A 26,344-nucleotide genomic window follows, 5' to 3' on the forward strand; every position below is an offset into this window, starting at 1 on the left:
GTTTGTGCCAGAGTCTTTGCAGTTCGATTTTTAAATCCTCGTATCGTGTCAGCTTTTCCAGTTGTTCCTCTGCAATCCTGCTGTCTCCTGGGATTGCGGCATTGATGATTCATACTTTGTTTTTTTACACGATTGTGAGGTCAGGAGTATTATGCTCCAAAACTCTGTCTGTCTGAATCCGGAAGTCCCAGAGGAGTTTGGCGTGTTCATTCTCTGTAACTTTTTCCGGCTTGTGATCCCACCAGTTGTTGTTGTTGTTGGTATTATTATTATTATTATTATTATTATTAGTAGTAGTAGTAGTAGTAGTAGTATTATTATATGAGAGTTGTGCAGTCATTTTCAACCTTTGGCTTTCTAAAGGCACAAAGGAAAGACCAAGGAATAGAAGATGGGGAAATGAGTTAAATGGCAGCATAAAAAATCATACAACTTGGATGAAGCTCAAAGTGTGGGCAGGAATAGCAGCCTCCCAAGACTTGAATGCCTGAGACAAAGGCCAAGTGGTACCTTTCTCCATTATGACAAAGTGACCGAGGCCTCATTTGCACTGCCATATATAATCCAGATTATCTGCTTTGAACTAGATCATATGGCAGTGTAGACTCATAAAATTCAGCACAAATCAAATAAAATGTTGAGCATGGCATATTAGCCACCAAGGAGAATGTTCTTGCCCCAAATTCCTGAAACACTTCCTAGAGGCCATTGGAGCTATTTCCAGCAAGATTTTAGGTCCACGACAGATTGCTTTTTTTAACAACAGGAAGTGCGTGGAAGTAAACGTCCAGATTTAAGACTGCTTCTATTAGGCTTAAATTAGCTGGTAGGGAAAAGTGGTAAAAAAGGATTCCATGCCTATTAGAAGGCATTCGTAGACTTTGTATTGTCGAAGGCTTTCATGGCCAGAATCACTGGATTGGTGATGGTTTTCCGGGGTGTATGGCCAGGTTCTAGAACCATAGATGCAGGCGAAACGTCAGGAGGAAATGCTTCTAGAACCTGGCCATACAGCCTCAAAAATCTACAACAACTCACTTTTTCTTTTGCATTTTTGACTCCTGCTCCTGGGATCCTGGGGACTAGAAAAATAGTTCTTTGAATTCCAGTGTGCCACATTTTTCCCACCAATGCTTCAGAGCAATTTTGTTATGTCCCCCTAGGCTATTTTACAGCCTGGAGATGCCTTTTTCAAACAGAAATGCAAACTTTTTTTGGTACCTTCCCAATAGCTAGAGCTGATGGAGCCTATGTTTGAAATTTGGGCTCATTTTGAATCGCACTGCTCTTATGTCAAAAGTGACATTTCAAATAAGTCTTTCAAATTCTGAATATGAATCTTTAAATCTCATAATGTTACTACTCAGTTTGTTGGCATTTCTTGGCTGCTTTGATTTTGGCAGGTGTCAAATATGAAACCTCATTGAGCTGTTCACTGTCAGATTCTAACACTACCACATATAGTCTATCAATCGCTAGCAAACATCCCTAAGATTTTATGTCCGCTATAATAAGAAAAAGGCCAACTATCAATCGAAATTAAACAATGGGGTGGGGCCAACGGTGGAATTACTTCTTTCAGTGGAATGGGAATGGTGTGAATTCTCTTCTTCCTACAGTTTCTCGTGCCCTTCTCAAAACCAGTTCTGGAAAGCACAAGGGACCCTCTGAATTGAATTTTCAATTGGTATGGATGGGGGAAGGAGAGAAGGAAGGGGGAAAAAACCTTTCATTGTGCTAGGTGACATTATACATCCTCCAACTGTACCAATTTTCAGGGGACAACCCATATTAATATATTGTCAAAGGCTTTCAACATCACTAGGTTGCTGTGAGTTTTTTAGGCTGTATGGCCATGTTCCAGTAGTATTCTCTCCTGACATTTCACCTGCATCTGTGTCTGGCATTCTCATAGGAGAATAATTTAATAATCTCCAGAGGTTAATCATTATTATATTAATATTTTGTCATCCCACTTTCATCTGCTTTTAAAATGGCCCGGTTTTGCTCTCTTTCTTCCACCTTTCCATCTTTTGCCCAGCTATATTCAGTTGCAAACTAAGTTCAAAATAAGAATAAATAATTTGCATTCACTTTCCCCAGTAGAAAGGAGAGGAAAAAATAGTCTTCCCAGTTGGTTTAGGCAAAATCAAATTGTTGCAGTCTTTCCTCCCTTATGTACATTTTCACATAATAATAATAATAATAATAATAATAATAATAATAATACTTTATGTATACCCCTCCACCATCTCCCCAAGGGACTCGGAGCAGCTTACATGAGGCCAAGCCCAACAACACATCAATAAAAACAAAAAGCAATAAACAAAATCAATAAATACAATACAATTAATATAATTCACATATAAACAATAACCAATAAACAGTAGTATACAAGGATTTAAAAACCTAAATTACCTCTGCCATCTTCACCATAGTAAAGGTAAAGGTTTCAGCTTGACATTGAGTCTAGTTGAGTCCAACTCTTTGGAGTGGTGCTCATCTCAATTGCTAAGTTGAAGAGCCTGCGTTGTCCATAGACACTTCTAAGGTCATGTGGCCGGCATGACTGCATGGAGCATCGTTACCTTCTCGCCTGAGCGGTACTTATTTATCTACTCAAATTTGCATGTTTTTAAACTTCTAGGTTGGAAGAAGCTGAGCCTAACAGCGGGAGTTCACCCCATCCCATGGATTCGAACCACTGATCTTCCAATCAACAAGTTCAACAGTTCAGTGGTTTAACCTGCTGTGCCACCACGGCCTCCATCTTCACCATACTTGGATGCTAATTGGCTGCATATGTCCCAATGTTCACCTGTGAACACTAGTTGACGTTGGACATATGCTAGTATTCTTTGTGCATGTATTTATAATATTTTAAAAATCGTGACCAGAAAGAGATCTTGGTGATATATAGGTGTCACAAAAACAGCATAAAAAGATCAGCCTCCTGAGCTGGAACAAGATGGTCTTCAGAGAAGATGAGAAGAGATTGATTGAACATGGTTGGAGTTGTTGTTATTAACTTTATTTATACCCCGCCTTTCTCCCCATAGGAACTAAAGGTGGCTAACCATCTCACACTAGACAAGTTTTAAAAATGCTGTATAAAAGTTTAAAAAGAGAATTAAATAGTAAGAGTGCAGTAAAAACCAATACAAATGCAAAAATAACATTGTACACTATCTCTCTCAAACCCTCCAGTTTAAATAATCAAATACTAATATGTAAGAAATTGATCTGTCTAGCACAGATATCAAATAGTCTGTGAAAATCATGGGTACATTTGGATATCCAGGGAACGTCTTAGTACTTTTCTTTATAGAGCGGGGGTTAACAGGAGATACTTCCGAGAAAATTAATTACAGTTTCTAGTATTTGTCATTCTCTTCATTTTGTCTGCTTCCCTTTATTCTGTGACTGGTTTGCAGTTGCCTCACACACAGTGCAAGTGAATGAGGACAAGATCTCCATGCGAGAAGCTGAAGGCAAGGAATTAAGCCTTCAAAATTAACAATTTAAAGAACCAGAGAGACACTTGTGAACTCCTGTATCTATGACAACTGGCTTCTGGGGAGACTGCGAGGCACGGTGCCATATTAGATCTCCAACTACTTGTAGCAGTCGATCCAAGCAGGGAACAATGAATTAAGGTGTGGGTATCATGGAGAAGTCCCATTTACTCCCTGACACATGTGGCACATTGACCTTGTTACTAGTTATTCACTTCTTTGTGGATTGCTCTTTGCACATATGTATAGTCTTGTCAGTTTTATGTTTCCAGATCTCACCACCTGACAAGGCCTTTCCATTTATGTATTGTCGAAGGCTTTCATGGCCAGAGTCACTGGGTTGTTGTAGGTTTTTTTTGGGCTGTATGGCCATATTCTAGAGCAGGGGTCCACAAACTATGCCCGGGGGGGACAGATACGGCCCTCCAAGGTCCTTTACCCGGCCCTCGCTCAGGGTCAACCTGAAACGACTTGAAAGCACACAACAACAACAATCCTATCTCATCAGCCAAAAGCAGGCCCACACTTCCCACTGAAATACTAATAAGTTTATATTTGTTAAAATTGTTCTTCATTTCAATTATTGTATTGTTTTTAAGTGTTTTTAACTACAAATAAGATATATGCCGTGTTCATAGGAATTCATTCATGTTTTTTTCCCTTCAAATTATAATCTGGCCCTCCAACAGTTTGAGGGACTGTGACCTGGCCCCCTGTTTAAAACGTTTGAGGACCCCTGTTCTAGAGGTATTATCTCCTGACGTTTCTCATGCATCGATGGCAGGCACCTTCACAACCTCTGAGGATGCTTGTTTGCTATAGATGCAGGTGAAACATCAGGAGAGAATACTTCTAGAACATGGCCATATATCCCAAAAAACCTACAACATCCCAGTGAGGAGGGTTATTGGATTGAGATAACTCAGCCTTGAAAAATGCATACCTTCAACATTTCACGGATGAAAAACAGAACATGTATGCTCATCATGGCAAACATTATTAATGAGGAAGAACACACAAGATGTTTCAGCTATGTATTTGCTATCCCTACAACAGATGACACCAGTGTTGTCAGTTTGTAAACAATCAGATACAGCTTGTAACAGTGGTGAAAATGTTTTACCTCCCATGCTATTAAAAAGTGTACTTTCGCACTTCTACATTAAGCAAGTTGTAGTGGAAATCAGAGAATCTTGTAGTTCCCTATGCCTCTAGAAAACATGATCAGTACTCTGGTTTATATTCCTAACCATGTGCTCTTGGCATTATTATTTTGACAAGTAGGTTATAGGTATATTATGCTCCCCATCTACTTTGCCCCTGCTGATGGGGAGGGGTGAGGGTGCCTGTCTATAATGTCTGTGGTCTTGTGAGGTACATATTATGGCAGATCCTGAGGCAAGAACATCGGTTTCTTGGGCTGGCCCCAGGCTCTGCAACCGCCTGCTTTTTCCTGGAGTGGTTGACTGGGCAAAGTCAGAGGAACTAGGTCAGCGTCTACATACTACTTCTGTACTGATAGAGAAATGTAACATTTATAATACAACATGTCCCTCCATCAGTACCTACTTAGGAACCACAGATCTTTTTCTCTCCCTTAACCATTTACTCCAGTGGTTCTCAACCTTCCTAATGCCGTGACCCCTTAATACAGTTCCTCATGTTGTTGTGACCCCCAACCATAACATTATTTTCATTGCTATTTTATGACTTAAATGTTGCTACTGTTATGAATTGCAATGTAAATATCTGATATGCAGGATGTATTTTCATTCACTGGACCAAATTTAGCACAAATACCCAATACGCCCAAATCTGAATACTGGTGGGATTGAGGGGGATTGATTTTGTCATTTGGGAGTTGTAGTTGCTTGGATTTATAGTTCACCTACAATCAAAGAGCATTCTGAACTCCACCAACAATGGAATTGAACTGAACTTGGCACACAGAACTCCCATGACCAACAGAAAATACTGAAAGGGTTTGGTGGGCACTGACCTTGAGTTTTGGAGTTGTAAATCACTTACATCCACAGGGCACTGTGGCCTCAAACAATGATCGATCTGGACCAAACTTGGCACAAATTCTCAATATGCCCAAATGTGAATACTGGTTTATATGGGGGAAAATGGATCTTGACATTTGGGAGTTGTAGTTGCTGAGATTTATAGTTCACCTACAATCAAAGAGCATTCTGAACCCCACCAATGATAGAATTGAGTAAATAGGTCACAAAGCTACAAAACTCAAAACTCCATAGTATGGGACCATGGCAGTTAATGTGGCACCAGGCATGTAGCCCGGGGGGGGGGGGGGGGGCTTGAGGGGCTTCAGCCCCCCCCCCCCCCCCGAAATTCTCAAGGCCTTATTGGTGCATTATTTAAATGGTTATGTTTATTCATATCATGATCTGATTACCATACTCAATATATCCCATATGCATGGGGGTATTGTGGTAATGATACAAAAGGTTTGCTAGGGTGGACCCTCTTTCACTCAGATTCAGCCCCCCGAATCACACTCAGCCCCCCCCCCCCCCGATTCAAAATCCTGGCTACGGGCCTGTGTGGCGCTAAACTGCTATAATTCTACAGTGTATATAGAGCACCTCTCATCTCTCATTTTTCTGTCTGTATCAGGACATGGATGTCATTGGGCTGCACCTCTCAGTATTCCTCACCCTTCTCTATGATGCCCTTTCTAAATCCTTCCTATTAGTGGATTTAAATTTAAATATTGAACTTTCTAAACTGTGTGTTATGACACATTAATACAGAAGAGTCAAATTCATTTTCACCGAGGGCCACATCAGCCTTATGGATGCCTTCAAAGAGCCGTTTGTAATTGTAAGACTATATAACTGTAACTTTTTTGCTCTGGCATTGAAAGCCTCATGGGCCACATACAATGACGTGACAGGTTGGATTCGACCTGCAGGCCTTGTGTTTGACATTTGTGTGCTAGTGTGTCAGCTGCAGTGTGTAGCTGTGTCACACAGAGATAATGAGAAATGAGAAAAAATGGAAATGAATGTTAGTGTCTTATAAATAATATATATTTAAAAACATATAAATGAAAGGTTTTCATGAGATATGTTGTGTCCCCATATATTTTGTTATTACAATTTATGTATGTGTCCATATCTCTGAAGGGGTTGGTTTAAACTCCTGTTTGTTAGAAAAATTGAATTACTATGCCACAAAATGATGTACCCACATGATATATTAGGAAAGCCCTGCCTTAGAGGATGTTGAGTGGCATTTGAGAACAAAAAAGTGGGTGTTTTTTGCAGTGGATGTTTGGGATGTGGCCCATTATGATTTTCTAGGGGTCTGATGTATCCCCTCCCTCTGAAGTTCTATGTGATCCCGATTTAGGGTTTAGGGTTATTTTTCCCATCTGTATTTTCTCTCACTGAGCTGGGATTGGGAGCTGGCGTTGGTTTGAGGATTTATAACAAAATTACTCAGCATCCTTCTGAACCGTGATCCCCTGGCCTCTTTGTGCAAAGCCAGGTCAACTGAAACTGGCATAAGATGGTATAAGTTTGAATTTCAAATATACTTATAAGAAGCAAATTAAAGAAAAGACCACGTGAACCCAGAAGACATAAACTAGATAACTTGAATCAGTGGCCCAGTGCATGGAATCCTTTAAAACGGCGGTTCTCAACCTGGGGGTCGTGACCCCTCGGGGGGTCGTTTGGCCATTTTCTGGGGGTCGTGAAGCCACATTGGCTGGCCACGCCCCCTCCAAAATGGAAGCTGACCCCCTGAGCCACTGGCACTCCCGTGCGTGAAGCCACTCGCTCGTCCCTCGCCTCCTTCTGCCATCAGAAGGAGGCGAGGGATGGGCGAGTGGCTTCGTGGGTGGCTAGGCTGCATGCGGAGCCATCCACCCGTCCCTCGCCTTCTTCTGATGGCAGAAGGAGCCAAGGGACAGACGAGTGGCTCTGTGGATGCCCCTTGCCTGCATTGTTCTCCCGCCGGCAGGCAGGGGTGCGGAGCAGGCAAGGGCCCTTTGGCACAAGGCCTTGCGCCAGGCGCCCCTTGCCCATATTGCTTTCCCGCCGGCAGGCAGGGGTGCGGAGCAGGCGAGGGCTCTTCGTTGCAGGTGAACTATAAATCTCAGCAACTGCATCTCCCAACTGTCAAGGTCTATTTTCCCCAAACTCCACCAGTGTTCATGTTGGGGCATATTGAATATCCATGCCAAGTTTGGTCCAGATCCATCATTGTTTGAGTCTGCAATGCTCTCTGGATGCAGGTGAACTACAACTCCAAAACTCAAGGTCAGTGCTCACCAAACCCTTCCAGTATTTTTCGTTGGTTGTGGGAGTTCTGTGTGCCAAGTTTGGTCCAATTCCATCATTGGTGGAGTTCAAAATGCTCTTTAATTGTAGGTGAACTATAAATCCCAGCAACTACAACTCCCAAATGACATAATCAATTTTCCCTCCAACCCCACCAGTATTCAAATTTGGGCATATTGGGTAACGTAAGGTAAAAGTTTTCCCCTTACATTACGTCCAGTCATGTCCAACTCTGGGAGTTGTTGCTCAATTTCTAGGCCAAAGAGCTGGTGTTGTCCATAGACAATTCCAAGTCATGTGGCTGACATGGTGGCATGGAGTGCTGTTGTTGGGTATTTGTGCCAAATTTGGTCCAGTGAATGAAAATACATTCTGCATTTCAGATTTTTACATTATGATTTATAACAGTAACACAACTACAATTAGGAAGTAGCAATAATAATAATTTTATGGTTGGGGGTCACCACAACGAGAGGCACTGTATTAAGGGGTTGCTGCATTAGGAAGGTTGAGAACCACTGCTTTAAAATGTGGAGTGGGCTCTAGTTGATTTTTGGTCTTGTTGTGGAAACATTATGCATGTGAGAACATTTTGTGCTTTCTTTCTTTTGCTTGGAGGTGTCATTGAGCAAACGGCCTCTTACGTGTGCAGGAATAGGATGTGGGGAGGTCAAGTCAGGAAAATAGTGCTGGGGATCAAGGCTGGGGAAAGTTCCCACGAGAAACTCTTTCTCACACACCCAGGGGCTTTTTCCTGCTCTGCTAACACTTTGGCCCTAGACAGGAAGCAAGAGACCAAACTTTCCATGTGGGAATCAGGCTCTGATAAATGAAGATGCTGGATTTGGCAGAGAAAAAGAGCTTCAGTATCCTTATCCAGTTCCAATCTACCCCTTGGTCTAATTTCTCTAAAAGCTTCAGCCATTGGCCATTCCAGCTTGGGTGACCTTGAAAGTATCCAAGTGGTAGAAATATAGAAGTTCAAGACCACCTAAACTATCCTAACTCCATCCTATGGAATTCAGGATGTGTAGTTTGTTGGGACCCAGAACTCTCTGACAGAGCAGGATAAATGTGCATTGTTGAAGGCTTTCATGGCTGGAATCATGGGGTTGCTGTGAGTTTTTCAGGATGTAAACGTTCAGGTGAAACGTTCAGGATGTAACGTTTCACCTGCAGCTGTGGCTGGCATCCTCAGATTTTCTGTTTGCAACTAAGCAAGTGGAGTGTATATATGCCTGTGGAATGTCCAGGTTGAATGTTGCAGTTAACAACCTTGAATTAGCATTTGAGTAGCCATGAAATTTGCAAAGTCAATCAGTGAGGGTATCCAAGCAACAAAGGCCAGGCTACCCGTATGCAGATACCCTCACTGATTGACTTTGCAAACTTCATAGCTACTCAAATGCTAATTCAAGGTTGCTAAGTGCAACATTCACACTTCCTTAAACAGACAAGGTTTTTTTTTTCCCTCCCATCCTGGACATTCCACAGACACACTGTCATTTATTATGTTCTGCAGTTGATGGTGGTTGGTGGTGATGGGCCTAGCAGTTGGTGATGGGTTCATGTAAGTCTTAGTTCTAAATGGTTGAGTAATCTGTAAGTAAGAGTTCATGGGTGAAAGCAATTAAGGGTGGAAGTATGTAAGACATAGTTTGCAGCTGGGTGTTTCTGTATATAATGAGCTAGCCTTGGGACTGATCTTCAGGAGAAAAATATTTGTCTTATTTTGGTGGTAAATGCTGCTGGTTTTCCCCCAGGTTTGTGGATTTTCGGTATCCTGACCTGTCTCCTGTACTCTTGGAACCCCGGAACCTTGAATCTGTGGACTGGCTTCTGACTACACTATAGACTCTTGGTCCCTGGATTTGATCACTGAACTCTCAAAATTTGACAGTTTGCCTGGACCTTTTGACTATGGTATTATCGTGAATCTGCAACATTTATATTCTGTGGCTGAATGCTATCTTCTTGTTTTGTTTTGGACTATTAAAACAGCCAGAAAGTAAGTGCTGTTTTAATTAAATTGTTTAGCACAAACTGGGAGTTTGTTTGGTTCATCTCTACCTGAATATAGCAGAGCCCTGGCATCGTGACACACACACACAAACACACTCTACTTGCCTCACTGCCAACAGAATCTCTGAAGATACCAGTCACAGATACAGGTGAAACGTTAAGAGAGAATGCTGCTGGAACATGGCCATGCAGCTTGAAAAACTCACAGCAACCCAAGGATAGATGTCTCACAACACTATATATCCCAGAATTCCATAGCATTGGAAAATGGTAGTTAATGTGACATCAAATTGCTATAATTTTGTGGTGTAGATCTAGCCCATGTGTCTGACAGAAGGTTGTCTGTAATTTGAAGGGCTATTTTTAGGATGATCTTCAGTGTTGGCTATCCCTAACCTTGAGTCCTAAGTTACAATTGGACAAGAACTTTTAATATCTCAGCAGATATAGTCAATAGTCAAGGATTGTGGGAATTATAGTCTAAGATTCAGAATCCTTGTGATTTTCAGGGAATCTTTGCTCTATTTGAAAAAGAAAATCTCATATTTTAGGATGAAAAAAATATTTTAGGCCCCTTTCACACTGCCCCTATATCACAGGATCTGATACCAGATGATAACCTTATCCCAGATTATCTGGCATTGGAGACTCATATAATCCAGTGTATAGCAGATAATCTGGTATCGGATCCTGAGGTATAGGGCAGTGGGGAAGGGGCCTTAGTTTAGACCTTTATTGCAGTTCTTACAATTTGTCACCCTTTGTTATGCTGGCTGTGACTGCTGGGATTTGTAGTCCAGCAAGATCTAGAGGACTATGGATTTCCCCAGATTTGAAGAGATGCCCAGTCCAAGCCTGTTTAAAGATAGCAGCCAAAAGCATGGAAGAATGTTTGTATCGGAGAGAGAAAAAAGATAAAAGTTGTTGTCCTTCAGTACTTAGCACTTAGTGAGCCACTGCAAACAGTCCTCCCTATGGCAAAATGTAGAACAAGGTAGTTGAATAGCGATGTGTATTGTATCTGACATTGATCGATTGTAGTGTATTTTTATTAGATTTTTAATAATGGTGTACACTATTTTATATTGATACCATCCTGAGATAGTTTTATGGTGAAGGATGGGATATATTTTTTTTGACGAATACTTTTATATATAAGGCAATTTATCTATAAATTAAAGCAAGTTTTTCTAAACCTGTCTTTATAAATATAAATTAAGCTACATACATTTTATGCAAAGCAGTATCCCTTTTTTTGGCTCTCTGTTTCAATAGAGCATTAATAGTAAAGGTAAAGGTTTCCCCTTGACATTAAGTCTTGTCGTGGTGCTCATCTTCATTTCTAAGCCGAAGAGCTGGTGTTGTCTGTAAACACCTCCAAAGTCATGTGGTCAGCATGACTGCATGGAGCACCACTACCTTTCTGCCAAAGCGGTACCAATTCAAGGTGCAGGTTCTTACCTACAAAGCCCTGAACGGTTTGGGACCTGCCTACCTGCGTGACTGCATTTCTGTGTACGAACCCACATGATCTCTTTGATCATCTGGAGAGGCCCTACTCTCGCTCCCACCTGCATTGCAGATGTGATTGGTGGGGACGAGAGAGAGGGCCTTTCGGTGGTGGCCCCTCGACTCTGGAACTCACTCCCTAAGGACATTAGGCATGCCCCATCTCTGGCAGTCTTTAGGAGGAGCTTGAAAACGTGGTTGTTCCAGTGTGCCTTCCCAGAATAATGAACCCTTAGCATTATGTCCTCCAAAGCACTTTATACCAATTTAGGACTGCTTGTATGTCTCCATTAATGCCCCATCTTCATTACCTTGTTCATGCCTAGCATTATTTTTTAAACTTCAATTACATTTGGCCCAGCCCAGGCCCGTAGCCAGGATTTTGTTTCGGGGGGAGCTGAGTTCGATTCGGGAGGGGGGGGGGCTGAGTCTGAGTGAAAGAGGGTCTAACCTAGCAAACCTTTTGTATCGTTACCCTAATACCCCCATGCATATGGGATATATTGAGCATGGTGATCAGATCATGATATGAATAAACATAACAGTTTAAATAATGTACCAGTAAGCCCTTCTCACAGACCACCATGATGATTTCGGGGGGGGGGGGGGCTGAAGCCCCCCAAGCCCCCCCCCCCCAGCTACATGCCTGGCCCAGCCATAGATTTTAAATGTGCACTGTACTTTGTTTAATGTGTATGCTATTTGTGTATGAGATTTATTTTAATTGCCTTGTATTGTGTCTGTTATTACTTGTATTTATGTATTGTGGGCTCGGCCTGATGTAAGCCGCACCGAGTCCCATGGGGAGATGGTAGCGGGGTATAAATAAAGTTTATTATTATTATTATTATTATTATTATTATTGATCTACTAACATTTACATGTTTTCCAACTGCTAGGTTGGCAGAAGCTGGGGCTAACGGTGGAAGCTCATCCTTTTCCCCAGATTCCAACCACCAACCTATTGATCATCAAGTTCAGCAGCTCAGTGGTTTAACCCGCTGCACCACTGGGGGCTCCTTGGACCATTAGGCAGCCAATTTAATTTCTAGGCTTTGTAGGAAGCTTCTATAAGAGGGATTCAAATGGCATAATAGTCTTGGAAAAAAAGTAAATCCTGGAAATTCTTTATTCTCAGTGTCTGTTGTTCTGAGATGACTACAGAGCAGTAGAGAAAAACACTTTGTGTAGTACCTATACCCGAGGATGCAGGAGAAACTGGAGGGTCCGTAGTTAGCTTCTGTGCTATTCACAGGACCCTAAAAAGAAAAAGAAAGCTCCGATACTGGTCCTGCTGTTTCTTGTTGGTAGGAGGCTGTTACACATCTCCGGACCTTGGTTCCAGCGCTGTGTTCAGCTCACTCAGAGGCAGAGGGGCTCCTGAGCTGATAATTGCTGTGCTAAGTCCCCTGGGCAGCTGGTGTCAAATTGAATCAATGATCTCTTTAGCAGGAGCAAACAGATATTATAAAAACATTAGCCGCCTTCAAAGGGTGACTCATGGCGTACCTGCCAGAGGCACCCTAGATTGATGCTTGGCAGGCAGGCTTGGGCAACTGAAAGAGGGGGATGAGTAGCCAATCTTTTTGCTCTTCCTTACTCTCTTTAATCCACATTTTATGTTTACAAAAGTGAACATTAACTCTGGAGCAAACATTTCCTGATCACCATCTCTTCCAAGTCCTATTACCCTCCCTGTGGAGTCCTATGATCAGGCCTTGGAACTCCCTGGCCCTGCTTATTGCTTTAGGGACATCTTCATTTGCCTCCTCTAAGTACACAAGGAGGATCTGGAGAGAGTTTCCATAACATCTTCTGGTCCCAGGAGGGTCGAGGGAAAGGGCAACGGAGTAAGCAGCACGCATTTCTACATTTTAGAATGAAAACTGGGAGAGGTGTGGTCAGGTAAATCTGAGTGTAGAAAAAAGTAGTTTAGTTAGAATATATTTTTATGGATTTTAACTGAATTTTAAAAATGTCAAGGATATTTAATTCTGTTCTAATGTTTGTATATTTGTAGATTTTAAATTGTATTGAAATGCTTTTAATATTACCTGCTTTTTCTTCTTGTGGAGAGAAAAAGTGGAGTGTAAATAAACATAATAATAATAATAATAATAATAATAATAATAATAAATGTACAAATTAGGAGATTGTTGTGTACTGGATGAGGACAAACATTAATAATAATAATAATAATAATAATAATAATAATTATTATTATAAGCACACAAATTAGGAGACTGTTGTGGACTGGATGAGGACATACATTAATAGTAATAATAATAATAATAATAATAATAATAATAAATGTACAAATTAGGAGATTGTTGTGTACTGGATGAGGACAAACATTAATAATAATAATAATAATAATAATAATAATTATTATTATTATTATTATAAGCACACAAATTAGGAGACTGTTGTGGACTGGATGAGGACAAACATTATTATTATTATTATTATTATTATTATTATTATTATTAATAAGTCTTTATTTCTATCCCTCCTTGCTCCCTAAATGGGTCCCAAAGTGGTTCACTACATTTTAAAAACCATATAAATCAACCATACATATAACAATAATCTATAAAACCAACTTTACAATAAGGCATAAATAAATATGTTTAAAAACATTTAAGAAATACAGTTATTGCGGGAAAATTAAAACAGCACCAGGTCCAAATCCCAAATCCAAATCAGAGTCCAGAGTTCCAGTCCAAAGTCTATCCATTGTTAGTAATCATAGTTGCTGGGATTTATAGTTCACCTACAATCAAAGAGCATTCACCAATGATGGAATTGAACGGAACATGGCATACAGAACTTGCATGACCGACAGAAAATACTGGAAGGGTTTGGAGGGCATTGACGAGTTTTGGAGTTGTAGTTCACCTACATACAGAGAGCACTGTGGACTCAAACAATGATCGATCTGGACCAAACTTAGCACAAATACCCAACATGCCCTAATGTGAACACTGGTGGAGTTTGGAGAAAATAGACCTTGACATTTGGGAGTTGTAGCTGAAGAATTTATAGCTTGCCTACAATCAAAGAGCATTCTGAACCCTAGCAACGATAGAATTAGACCAAGCTTCCCACACAGAACCCCCTGACCACCAGAAAATACTGTGTTTTCTGATGGTCTTAGGTGACCCCTATGACCAGGGGCGGCTCATCCATTACGCGAAGTAAGCGGTCGCAAAACACTTTTTTTTGCCAGGGGCACAGAGGCGCCTCTGTAAATGCCCCTCGACCGCCACTTAAGGAGCGCCCCCTCAGCTCACAACAGCCCTAGCAGTCCGGGTGGAGCCTCGGCTTTCTTGCCTCGCTGCCGGCCGATCCTCTTCCCAAAGTGGCCGGGCCCTTGAGTCTCGCCTAGCCCCTCTTGTTCCTGCTCCACCCGGCCACCGGGTGTGCGAGCAGAGCCGGTGCTCAATCATTCTCCGCATTCGATCCCTTTCCCATGACCGGCTCCCTTTCCTGATCCCCCAGCGCTCCACCCACCGCCTCTCCTCTCCCCAATCCGCGGATGGGCCAAGGGGTGGAGCCGCCGTGCCTGGCCCACTTCGGGTCCGGAGGCGTGTCTGAAGACCTCAGCATGTGCACCAAAAGTCGCCTCTTCTCCTGACTTTCTCTTCAGCCATTGGGACCAAGAGAGAGAGAGAGAGAGAGAGAGCCCCTCCAGCTGGAGGTATCTCCCACCTCCGCTCCCTCCTTTGTTTTTGCGCCTACCTTCAGGAAAGGTGGGCATCTCCACCTCTGTCTCTCTCAGAGAGCCAAAGCGGGTCAGGCAAGGGAGAAAGTGCGGCAAGTGTAGTTACTGGGATGTATTGTTCACCTACAATCAAAGAGCATTCTGAACTCCACCAATGATGGAATTGAACCAAATATGGCACACAGAACTCCCACGACGAACAGAAAATATATATCAATGATTGGTTGGACGGGGGGCGCCAAAATACTGTTTGCTTACCGTTGACAATTACCTAGGGCCGCCTCTGCCTATGACACCCCCTTGTGACACCCCCAGGGGTCCCGACCCCCAGGTTGAGACGCACTGATTTAAACCAATGCTTATACTCTGTAGATGTATTTAGAGAACAACTGTCATTATCCAATTTCCCATGCTGATGGGAATAATGGAGGCTGCTGTGCAAAGTTAGTTAATGTTGTGATTAAGTCGGTGAATTCTTCAATACTGGATTGGGATCAAAGGATGGATCTGCCACAAACATATCGGACTGACTGTCCCCTGGGAACGTACCTCACATCGGGACTGTAGATGGCCAACCTCAAAAGGTAGAGGGCGGCACTGCCCAGTCCGAGTCCAATGAAGCCAATGAGGGGGATAAGCTGCAGAAAGAGAAAGACAGAGATGAAAAATGCTTAAACAAAATGAATATTTATCAAAGGGACTGGAGAGTGAAAGTGAGGCCTGACACATTGGAAGATTTACAGGGAAAATATGGCACAGCAGTCATGTAGCCTAGCTCAAGTACATAGTGCAGCTGTCAGTATGAGTGACCGAATTAAGAGGGGGAGAAAAACAGCCACGTCTTGGGGAGGAATTGGATCTGGGGGAAAGAAATTGCTTGCTAATCCCTCCCCCCTCCACATCTCATAGGTTATGTATGGGGTGCAGGGAGACAGTGGGTCCTTTTGACATTTCATATTGGAGTTTGGGTGAGTGAGTGGGAAGGTGTAAGGGTGGCAGAAAGCAACATGGCATTTCTCCCTTTGCCTTTCTCCCTTTGCCTGCTGAGCCTATAGAAAAATGGCAATGGGGAGGCATTTTGTCAACAGCACTGTTTAAATGATGTTGCAGTGGGTACTACTCGAGGTAGATTTGGAAGATGAGGTTATGAGCACCTTTCTTTGGTAAATTAAAGCCATTATTTATCTCAAGGCATTTAACTACCTTTCCTGCACCTTCTCCATCCTCCCCAGATGGATTTTTCTCCATCCACTTACCTACTCTTGACCCCTCTTTGTTCACCCTGTGTTCTCCTCCACCCCCATAATTCTATATCTCTGCTTTTGACACTTCTCTGCTTCCTTGGGTGAAACCCTCAATGTAATTTACTCCTTAGCTAGTTTATAGCCAAACTAAGTTGAGTGCGTTGTGATGGTGGATTGAAAGAATGCTATTGCTGAAATGCAGAAATTCTCCTTCCTAGGCCATTCAGTGAGGCTTCCTTCCTGAGAGAAGGCACTCTCTGAATCCCATCACACCATCACCATCTGAATGTGCCCATTGTAAGTATGGAGATGGGCCCTCTCAGAGCTTGGAGAAATGGTTCACTCTTTTGTTTGGACTACAACTTTCAGAATCCACCAGCTATTATAGTCAAGTAGACACCTCCTCTTTAGAGAACTTCCAATGCCAATTTTATTATTTGAGCAAGCTAAATTAGTCATCAGCTGATTTTTAATTTTTTAAAGTGCCATTTATCTATTGTGGCTTCTTTTTTGAATTTAACATTGTCCTGTTACCGAGAACTCTTTTTTTTGGGGGGGGGGGGGAGGAGGAATTAATGATATTAGGTACACAGAGTGGTTTTCTTCATGTGGAAAACATAACATAGCACAATAAACAATAATAAAAACGACCAGCCCTCAACCTTTGCTAGTGTTAGGGGTCCAGGACTCTTGCAAAAGTGGGGGGAAAACATGCAAAAAATGTTATTTTTAGATCCATCAGTGCCATTCTATTCTCCAGGAGACAGGAACAGAATTCAAAACGATGTTAACAGATTAGAGGGAGGGGCTAAAACTAAAACTAACAAAATGAAGTTCAACAGGGACAAATGCTAGATACTCCACTTAGACCAAACAAATGAAATTGAAAGATACAGAATGGGGGATGCCTGGCTCGACAGCAGTATGTGTGAAAAAGATCTGGGAGTCCTTGTGGTCAACAAGTTAAAAATGAGCCAGATGGTACAGAACTCCTGCACAACTTTCACGCTTTGTACCAGGGATAAAGGATAGGTGTTGGCATGGCTGTGAACAAAGAGGGGTGTTTAATCATATGATATGGGAATGTGATCAAGTGCAAGAATATTGGAAAAGGATTGAAGGGGAAATCAATAGAATGTTAAACTTACAAATAGTAATAATTAATAGAAATATACTACATGCACGAATAGCAGGAGTGAAGAATATACAAAAGGAAAAAAATGGTTGACAAATTAATCGCTTGTGCACAAATTGTTTTAGTGAGGGGTTGGAAAGACAAAACAAAATGGACGCTGATTAATTGGTATAACTATATAGTGAATATGTTAAATGTGGAAATAACAAATTGCAAATGGAATAATATAGATAAAATTGAAAAGGTTACAATAACTAAGAGGATGTGGGAACCAGTTCGGAATTATTTAGAGAATGTGTTAGGATGTGGAGCAGAAAAATTAAGACTGAGACTGATATTTCAAATGTAACTTCTGTAGTTTGATGTATAAATGGCATGTACAAGGAGGGGAGGGTGGGAGTGGGAAAAACCAATAAAACAATAAAAAAAAACAAAAATGAGCCAACAATGTCATGCAGCAGCTAAAAAAGCCAATGGGATGATGGCCTGCATAAATAGGAGTCTAGTGTCCCCTTCGGGGTGAGAAGAGTGGCATATAAATGTCGTAAATGAATGAATGGATGAATAAATAGTGTCTAGATCAATGGTTCTCAACCTGGGGTCCCCAGATGTTTTTGGCCTACAACTTCCAGAAATCCCAGCCAGTTTACAAGCTGTTAGGATTTCTGGGAGTTGAAGGCCAAAAACATCTGGGGACCCCAGGCTGAGAACCACTGGTCTAGATCCAGGGAAGTAATGCTTCCCCTCTATTCAGTCTTGGTCAGACTGCACCTGGAATGCTGTGTCCAATTCTGGGCACCACAATTGAAGAGATATATTGACAAGCTGGAATGTGTCCAGAGGAGGGCAACTAAAATGATCAACGGTCTGGAGAACAAGCCCTATGAGGAGCGGCTTAAAGAGCTGGCCATGTTTAGCCTGCAGAAGAGAAGTCTGAGAGGAGACATGATGATGGCCATGCATAACTATGTGAGGGGAAGTCATAGGAAGGAGAGAAGAAGCTTGTTTTCTGCTGCCCTGGAGAGTAGGTTGCGGAACAATGGCTTCAAACTACAGGAAAGGAGATTCCAACTCAACATGAGGAAGAACTTCCTGACTGTGAGAGCTGTTCAGCAGTAAAACTCTCTGCCCCAGAGTGTGGTGGAGGCTCCTTCTTTGGAGGCTTTTAAACAGAGGCTGGCTGGCTGGCCATCTGTCAGGGATGCTTTGAATACAATTTTCCTGCTTCTTGGCAAGGGGTTGGACTGGATAGCCCACAAGGTTTGTCCCAACTTTATGATTCTAGGATTCAAGATCTGCTAGATGTTTGACAGTAGTGTTGCATTGGAGAACCTAGAGATTCCTAAAGTGATCATGTTAATCAAACCGGTGAATAACCATAATTAGAAAAGTTTAATCCACAAATGTGGAAGGCTGACTGTAATGCTAACACCTCTGTGGGGATTGTGAGCCTGGAACTAGATTTTTGGCAGATTACTTGATACAGTTTATGGGGATGCGTTCATGGACATGTGGAATTTTCCCCCTTCTTTATTATTCAAAGTTTTGCATATTCTGCAGTTGTCCTTAGAATTGACTACAGGAATCAAGAATCATCATTCTGGCTATTACAACTTGCATATTTTTGAAAGTTTATGGCCTTATTGTTGCAAAAGTTAGAATGAGAGTATGTTTCCAACATATAATGAAATCAAGATTCTGATACGGAGGACTTCATTTTGAATGATTACCAGTAGTCAAGAGCTACATAATTTTGTCTCTTTTCCAAATATGTAGGCTGAAGAAATGCTTTGTCTGATGTCTTCTGAAACTACTGATAAGCAATTTAATTGTGGGATTCCAAGTTTTAGCATGGGGAATATGGGAACACCCCCCCCCCCCCATCCCACTCTCTACGTCCCTATTCAAAGATAAGCTCAGATGATTGTGAGATATCTGCTGATCTTCTTGATCAGGCTATCTAGATGTTTTTTCTACAGTTCCCTTGTCCCACAATCAGATTTTTCCTTTGCAGGTATGGTCAAAGTCCTAAATTTTAAACTGCTATGAGTCGCCTAAGGGCTGAGAAGAGTGGCATACAAATATAGTAAATAAACAAACAAATAAATAATAGTAAATAAATAATTATGCCAGGACAGACCATTTTGATGAGATTGTGTGTTATTTATTTATTTACTGCTTAGTTATATTGTTGTTGTTCATTCGTTCAGTCGTCTCCGACTCTTCGTGACCTCATGGACCAGCCCACGCCAGAGCTCCCTGTCAGCTGTTACCACCCCCAGCTCCCTCAAGGTCAGTCCAGTCACTTCAAGGATGCCATCCATCCATCTTGACCTTGGTCGGCCCCTCTTCCTTTTGCCTTCCACTTTCCCCAGCATAATTGTCTTCTCTAGGCTTTCCTGTCTCCTCATGATGTGGCCAAAGTACTTCAACTTTGTCTCCAGTATCTTTCCCTCCAGTGAGCAGTCGGGCTTTATTTCCTGGAGGATGGACTGGTTGGATCTTCTCGCAGTCCAAGGCACTCTCAGAACTTTCCTCCAGCACCACAGCTCAAAAGCATCGATCTTCCTTCGCTCAGCCTTCCCTAAGGTCCAGCTCTCACATCCGTAGGTGACTACAGGGAATACCATGGCTTTGACTAGGCGGATCTTTGTTGCCAGTCTGATGTCTCTACTCTTCACTATTTTATCGAGACTGGACATTGCTTTCCTCCCAAGAAGTAAGCGTCTTCTGATTTCCTGGCTACAGTCTGCATCTGCAGTAATCTTTGCACCTAGAAATACAAAGTCTGTCACGGCTTCCACGGTTTCTCCCTCTATTTTCCAGTTGTCAATCATTCTTGTTGCCATAATCTTGGTTTTTTTGACGTTTAGCTGCAACCCGGCTTTTGCGCTTTCTTTTTTCACCTTGATTAGAAGGCTCCTCAGCTCCTCCTCGCTTTCGGCCATCAGAGTGGTGTCATCTGCATATCTGCTTAGTTATATTACCATCCCTCTTTTTCACCAGTGAACTAGGAGGAGCCCCTGGTGACACAGTGGGTTAAACCCCTGTGCCGCCAGGACTGAAGACCGACAGGTCACAGGTTCGAATCTGGGGAGAGCGCAGATGAGCTCCCTCTATCAGCTCCAGCTCCCCATGGGGGGACATGAGAGAAGCCTCCCACAAGGATATTAAAACATCAAAACATCCGGGCGTCTCCTGGGCAACATCCTTGTAGACGTCCAATTCTCTCACACCAGAAGCGACTTGCAGTTTCTCAAGTCACTCCTGACATGACAAAAACAAACAAACAAACAAACAAACCAATGAACTCAAGGGAGAATGCCATTCTTTTGCCTGCTTTATCTGTTCAACAACTGAGTGAGGTACGTAAGTTAGACAGTGCTGACCTGAACCTGGTTTTCTCAATACACTAATCATGTATAGCAGTTTTTACAAGACACTAATAATAATACCATATAACTTTTGATGACTTGGATAAGGGTCCTGTCTGACCCTTGGATGGGATAGCTCTAGTGTTATGGAAGGTTTATGGACATCCCAACTTGGAAAGATTATCTTTTTGGACTACAGCTACTAGGATCCTCCAAACCAAGAGCCATGCTGGGCCATTATGAAACTTACAATAAAAAATTACTTTTTGATGCTGTGACCAAACGTTAGAAGCATCCCCAACTAATTTGATGGTGAGGATACTGTTGGTGCTGTTGTGAGTCTGGAAGGGGATTCAGTTTACTAGGGGACCTTTTCAAATTGTTAAAAATGACATGGAAGAAGAAAGAGAACGGCTTATGAAGTTCACTGTTTCCCAAAGTATCCTCTAGGTAAACAGCTCTTGCAGATTTAGATAGTACAGATAGCCCCAAAATTACGAACAAGATAAGTTCTGTAGGTTTCTTCTGAAGTTGAATTTGAATGTAAGTCAGAATAGGTCCAGTTTAAAAGTGGAACTCCAGCCTATATATCTATATCTATATCTATATCTATATCTATATCTATATCTATTTCCATTCATTGTTTGGATACAACAGAGAAGGTTAGCATCTCTGTTGTGCTTGTTTTATTGCCTGTGCCCCTGTTCAGGAAATTTCATCTCGCTTTCTGTCCCTGTGAGAATTGGATTCTGAAAAAATTGGCTTGTTGTGGAAACAAGGCTTGGTGATAAAGCTTCATTTGAGACACCTTTTCTCCATGATAAACTCTTTCAGGAGTCGATTTCCCTTCCAAAAGGTAGATTTCTCTCACTTCCTGTTGTTTCATTCCTGTTCTTAACTATGAGTGTTTGTAAGTTGGTTTTTGTAACTCATGGACTGCCTTTACTTCCAAAACCTCCAGTGACTCATCCGATGAGATGCTAAAATAGAAGAGCAACAAAAACAAGCAGTTTCTTGTGAATCATACAAGACTGACCAAAGGCATGTTACTGTCTAAAGCAAAGAACAAAATCACACTCCTCCACCCAGGCCCGTAGCCAGGATTTCATTTCGGGGGGGGGGGGGATTTTTGGGGGGGGGGTTTGGGGGGGCTGAGTTTTTTTGGGGGAGGGGGCTGAGTCTGAATGAAAGAGGGTCTAGCCTAGCAAACCTTTTGTATCATTACCCCAATACCCCCATGCATATGGGATATATTGAGTATGGTGATCAGATCATGATATGAATAAACATAACAGTTTAAATAATGCACCAGTAAGCCCTTTTCGCGAACCACCATGAGAATTTCGGGGGAGGGGCTGAAGCCCCTCGAGCCCCCCCCCCCCCCCCGGCTACTTGCCTGCCTCCACCCCATTCTATGTACAAAAGCTGACTATACTGTTAACTGGATCTCTTTAAACATGGCAATGGGAGACAATAGTCCTCTGCATCTGAAAGCAACATGCACATCTCTACTAACCTAGGAAGTATAAAAGGGCTAAATACCCTAAAGGCACCAGCCCTTGGAAGCTAAGCAGGGTCAGTCTTGGTTGGTGCCTGGAAGGGAGATCACCAACCAATATCAGATGCTGTAGGCTATAGTTTGGATGAAAGACTTTGCAAAACCATCTCTAAACAGTCCTTGCCTATAAGTAAACTCTTTGGAAACCCTTGAGGTCTCCATAAACTGATAAACTTGAAGGTAAATGCACACATTGACAGAAGATCTGTGAGACAGAACTCTTTCCTTCAGCTGTCTTGCTGCTGCATTCTAGAGGTTGCTTGCAGACACCATTGCTGCTTACTTGCCTGCTGGCCCTGTAACTGTTCTCTAGCCAGCACATTTCAAACTTGAACATGGCTGTCCATGTCTGTTTAGTAGATTTTGAACTGGAGGTTGTTTCTGACAGTATCTCTTCTTCTCCTCGGCTCCCTCCTACACACACACGCACACACACACAAACATGTATGTGGATGTGCCAGTGCACACATTCAATCAGAACACTCCTGTTTGCTTGGCTCTTGGGCTTGAGCTACCACCAGTCCTATTTAACGAGGCTGCCCTAAGCGCCCGTGGCTTTTGTATCCAATTCAAGGTAATTTCCTTCCCAGCCTGCTCTACGAATCCCAGGAGGCCGAAGGTGCAAAGCCTCAATCCAAACAGATACAGCAGCTGCTTGACCTTTCCCAAATTGCAATGGCCCCTCATGCCCAGGTAGGTGTTTGCAGCATAATGAACCTTCCTGTACCACTACCCTGCCCCCACCGCCTTTGGGCAACCAAATAGTCCGGTACTTATATTCCTAACCTCAAAATCAAAGCAAAATGTTTTAATGTCCTGAAACAAAGAGCAGAAGAGGGGCAAGTGGAGCTCATCTACATAAACATGGGGCTGTTGTCAAGAACAGACTGTTATGGGTGGTGAAATTTGCTGTATGGAATATCACAGGGCTAGAAGCTTGATCATAAAAAATATTTTCCTATTGGGTTCCCCAGTCAGGAAATCGGACTCCTGGAGGCAACAAGATAAAAGAGAGGGACTGAATTATCCCTCTTTGGGCAGAGTCAATGATTTAAAGTTGTCTCCATTGTATTTAACACTGGAACTTAGTATCCACTGGAGTTTGATTCTAGGACCGTGGATACCAAAATTCATGGATGCTCAAATATCACTACATACAATAGAAAACAACAAAATACAACTATGCTTTTGGGATTAAACAAATATTTTCAAGATGTGGATGGTTTAATTCATGGATGCAGAGATGCAGAGATCCAACTATATCCCCCATATTTTGGAGGGGTGAATTCTAGCAAGGCCCATTCTGCAAATCTGTAGGAGATTTGTAGAATGGTTGAAATTGTTCATGATTTCACCAAAAGACATGCCTTCCCACGCCGTGGCAGGGCTTTGAACACAATCTCACTGCCTGAATCTGCAGCCTACTTGTTGTTTCTTTTTGCAGAATAGATGCAGAATTTTATGTAGCACTGATGTTGTTGGGGTTTGTTTTGGAAAGTTGGTTTGGCTCCTTTAAAATAAATTTATATAAACATGGTGACTGAATGAATAATCATAGAATCATAGAATCAAAGAGTTGGAAGAGACCTCATGGGCCATCCAGTCCAACCCCCTGCCAAGAAGCAGGAATATTGCATTCAAATCACCCCTGACAAATGGCCATCCAGCCTCTGTTTAAAAGCTTCCAAAGAAGGAGCCTCCACCACACTCCGGGGCAGAGAGTTCCACTGCTGAACGGCTCTCACAGTCAGGAAGTTCTTCCTAATGTTCAGATGGAATCTCCTCTCTTGTAGTTTGAAGCCATTGTTCCGCGTCCTAGTCTCCAAGGAAGCAGAAAACAAGCTTGCTCCCTCCTCCCTGTGGCTTCCTCTCACATATTTATACATGGCTATCATATCTCCTCTCAGCCTTCTCTTCTTCTAAGTACGGGCAATAATTAAAATCATGACAGGCAATCATGGGAAGCAGGGGACACATGACTTTTTGTTTATTTTGCAAGTTTTGTTAATTATACTGGGGAAAATGAGACTAAATATTGGCCTCACCCTATGACTGAAAGGGATGAAGTTAGTTCTCTGGACTGACTGAAAGAAGTCAGATTGTGTTCTCAGTAGAAAATGGCGACTGATTTAAGGGCAGAAGACACTGAGTGACTAAAGGCCCTTCATAGGTTGTTAAACTGGAATACCATACTGGATAGGGCTGGTGGCAGCAGCAGTAGCTGGTGGCTCCCATGTCAGAATACAGTCCGCATTTTCATCTTAGCTTTAATTGAGCTCTCCAAGGTCCTGAATCTATTTCAAGGATATGGTTCAACACTTTGGATAGCTCCTTTAGAGTTAAGGCTAAGACCTGGAACTTGGTCTACTGCTCCCCAGGCATGGAAGTACCAAGACCCACAACAATCTGACATCAAGACCAACTACAATATTATCTGTTCAATGGATATTAAGGTTAACACCCATCAGAGTCTGGAGGTCTGGTGCTACAGTACAAGCAGCTGACTGTGTGAGACAAATGTACATGCAAAATCCTGTTCCATTCATGCTTCACACAATTGGATATAGATAATTTAAGCACATACACATAAAATTCTGATTGTTGAAGTGGGCTTGACAAAGTAGTGATCTGCAAGATGGCAGGAGAAAGTAGGCAGAAAAAAAGGAAATTTGAGACCTTGGTCAAAAAGTGAATTTTTTTGAGAAGAAGAAGTGACCTAAAGACTTTCCCCAAAAAGAGTGTTGAGAATTTTATACACTTAATTTAAAAAGGTGTTGATACACCTGAACCTTCCAGGCACCTTCAAAACATAAGCTTCGCAGAATTTCTAAATCTGCAGCAAGAATAATTGAAAAAAAAAGATTAAAAGTTACATTATGACTGGAAAGTTCAGGGTTCCACTATAAGAATATGATAAATTTGTTGACAATCAGGAAGATGCTATTAACGAGTTATGTTGTATCTAAATCCCTAACTGAAAATACAGGTTTCAGTTAACTTTGCCATGTGTTTCTTTCTACATTAGTCCTCCACATTTCAGGTTTAACTTTTATGGATCTGATTACTCATGGATTTGATTAATATGTGGTCCTTAGGAATCTCTAGATTCTTCAGTGTGACCCTACAGGAGGGTGAGCATAGAGTTTCACTGGAGGACTTACAGATTCCTAGAGAAGTGTTCTCTTAGATTTTAAAAAAAATTGTGAGCAGGGGAGATCCTGCATTCCTAACCCTAGAAACTATGGCGGGCTGAATGTATTGTTAACTTTTATGAATTATATGAAGACTCATATTCAGAAATATGGGATTTTTCATTACCTTATTCAGTATAAAAGCTTTCTGACCCTCAAATACGTTACTCCCCAGTCCATTTTTTATGTCAGGAGCAACTTGAGAAACTGCATGTAACTTCTGGTGTGAGAGAACTGGCCATTTGCAGGACATTGCTCAGGGGATGAGCAAGAATGTTAACCATCTTAGTGGGAGGCTTCTCTCATGTCCTCACATTGGGAGCTGAAGCTGACAGATGGAGCTCTACCTGCTCTCCCCAGATTCAAACCACGGACCTATTGGTCAGCAGTCCTGCCAGCACAAGGGTTTAACCCATTGCACCACTGGGGGCTCCTTCCCAGTCCAATAAGGGGCATGCTTTCAGGATCTAAAACAAGGCTGCTATAATAAGAGGAACCTGGCAATCCTACTTTGACACAAAGTTTGTTAGATGACCATAGACCAGTTGATGCTAGGTCCAAAATGGGCAAGAGTACCATGTATGCTGCCTTAAGCTCTTTGGACGAAAGGTAGGATATAAATGTAAACGACAATAGTAACATATACTTTAAGAGAGACTTGGGGAAGCAATTTCATATGCAAGGTTCAACAGAACAGAACAGAATAGAAAACATAGAACTACTAACGTATTAAGATGTAGACAAAGAAACAAGAAGATA

The 26,344-nt window shown here is 42.1% G+C and overlaps 1 protein-coding gene across 1 annotated transcript in view; it reads right to left on the reverse strand.

Annotated features, from left to right (window-relative positions):
- NDUFA4L2 (NDUFA4 mitochondrial complex associated like 2) overlaps positions 1-26,344 on the reverse strand; it is a 62,294-nt gene that overhangs the window by 15,123 nt on the left and 20,827 nt on the right. Inside the window, exon 2 of the mRNA XM_060760875.2 lies at positions 15,633-15,721. Within this exon, the coding sequence (XP_060616858.1) occupies positions 15,633-15,721 (89 nt within the window). The remainder of the gene's footprint in view (positions 1-15,632; positions 15,722-26,344) is intronic.

The sequence above is a fragment of the Anolis sagrei genome, chromosome 2, assembly GCF_037176765.1.
Source record: "Anolis sagrei isolate rAnoSag1 chromosome 2, rAnoSag1.mat, whole genome shotgun sequence".
Lineage (NCBI taxonomy): Eukaryota > Metazoa > Chordata > Lepidosauria > Squamata > Dactyloidae > Anolis > Anolis sagrei.